Genomic DNA, 1622 nt, shown 5'->3' with positions numbered 1-1622 from the left:
GGTTTAAAGCAGGCTTCTAGACAATGGTACCTTAAGTTTGATTTAGTGATTACTTCATTTGGATTTGAGGAAAATAGGTTAGATGAATGCATATATATGAAGATCAGTGGGAGCAAGTTTATTTTCTTAATCTTATATGTTGATGATATCTTGTTGGTGATGTGAATATGTTAAAAGAAACAAAGAATTTTGATATGAAAGATATGGGTGAAGCTGCGTTTGTACTTGGTATAGAAATCAAGAGAGACAGAGAAAGAAAAGCTTTGGGATTGTGTCAAAGAAACTACATTGACAGAGTGCTTAAGAGGTTTGCAATGGAAACATGTAAAGCAGGTGAGTCACCAATGTCAAAAGGGGATAAGCTACACTCAGGGCAATGTCCCAAAAACTCACTAGAAAAGAAAGAGATGGACAAAAGACCATATGCTAGACTGGTTGGGAGCTTAATGTATGCTCAAGTGTGCACAAGGCCAGACATTGCCTTTTCAGTTGGGGTATTGGCAAGATATAAGTCCAATCCTGGGAATGATCATTGGGTTGCAGGCAAGAAGGTACTCAGGTATTTACAGAAAACAAAAGATTATATGCTGGTATATAGAAGAATTGAAGATCAGGACCTTGAGATCATTGGATACACATATTCTGATTACAAAGGTTGCATCGATGACTTGAAATCTACCTCAAGGTATATCTATATGTTGGCAGGAGGTGCAATATCTTGGAGAAGTGTTAAACAGTCTCTAACAGCCACTTCAACTATGCATGCTGAATATGCGGCTATTCATGATGCTACTGGTCAAGCTTTATATATGGTTGAGAAATTTTATGAATGAAATAAAGGTGGTAGATTCAGTACAAAGACGGTTAAAGCTTTATTGTGATAATGCAGCTGCAGTGTTTTTTGCTAAGAACAATAAGAGATCCACAACCTCGAGGAATATAGATGTGAAGTACTATGCAGTCAGAGAAAGTGTGAGAAACAATGAAATTGAAATAATCAAAATCGGCACCCTAGCTCAACTTGCAGATCCTTTCACAAAGGCCATTGCAGTAGCACCTTTTCAGGTACATGTCAAAAATATGGGTGTCTTAGAGAATTTTGACATGGCTGAATGAGTGGGAGTTAATTATGAGTTCATTATATGAATCATACTTTAATATCTGAAAACTTTAAAATTGCCTTAAGTAAAATTTATTTTAGAAGTTTATTTGTTCAAGGCTCTCATCATTATAAAGGTTCTGCATACATTGTTAAGCTTGAAAGTTTAGAATTTTTCAAGAATGTCAAATATCAGTTGCAGATTTGCATACTTGTGATGAGTCAATATGAACTTGAATTTTTGTGCATGCTTGATTCTGTTATTGAATCCTTCAGGTAGGCCTCATCAAAAAGCCTGCGGATCAAGTGGGCCGATGGAGGCCCGCCGGCCCTGAGGGCTAAAAGCCCGGCCCGGCCCGTTAAAAAGCCCGCCTCGGGTGGGTAGTGGGCCGGCCCGCAAAAAGCCAGCAAAGTCCGGCCCGCCAAAGGCCCGCTAGGCCCGGCCCGTAAAAGCCAGTAAAATATTATATATATATATATATATATATATATGTGTGTGTGTGTTTATAAATATATATGTACA

General features: G+C 38.2%; 1 protein-coding gene across 1 annotated transcript; it reads left to right on the top strand.

Moving 5' to 3' along the window:
* Positions 1–203: 203 nt before the first annotated feature.
* On the top strand, positions 204–1116 carry LOC133737990 (secreted RxLR effector protein 161-like). The gene is made up of 2 exons (XM_062165434.1): positions 204–795; positions 890–1116. Exons 1-2 carry the CDS (start codon positions 204–206, stop codon positions 1114–1116), a joined length of 819 nt encoding a protein of 272 aa, XP_062021418.1.
* The last annotated feature ends 506 nt before the right edge of the window (positions 1117–1622 follow it).

Source organism: Rosa rugosa, chromosome 3 (genome assembly GCF_958449725.1).
Source record: "Rosa rugosa chromosome 3, drRosRugo1.1, whole genome shotgun sequence".
In the NCBI taxonomy this organism is placed as follows: domain Eukaryota; kingdom Viridiplantae; phylum Streptophyta; class Magnoliopsida; order Rosales; family Rosaceae; genus Rosa; species Rosa rugosa.
This window is presented reverse-complemented; position numbering and strand designations above follow the sequence as displayed.

Bases quoted from the DNA above. Each gene is read 5' to 3' on its own strand.
- LOC133737990 (XM_062165434.1), top strand. From the start codon at position 204: ATGGGTGAAGCTGCGTTTGTACTTGGTATAGAAATCAAGAGAGACAGA. The intron at 796-889 runs GTCAAGCTTTAT...GTGATAATGCAG, and splicing joins GGCTATTCATGATGCTACTG to CTGCAGTGTTTTTTGCTAAG.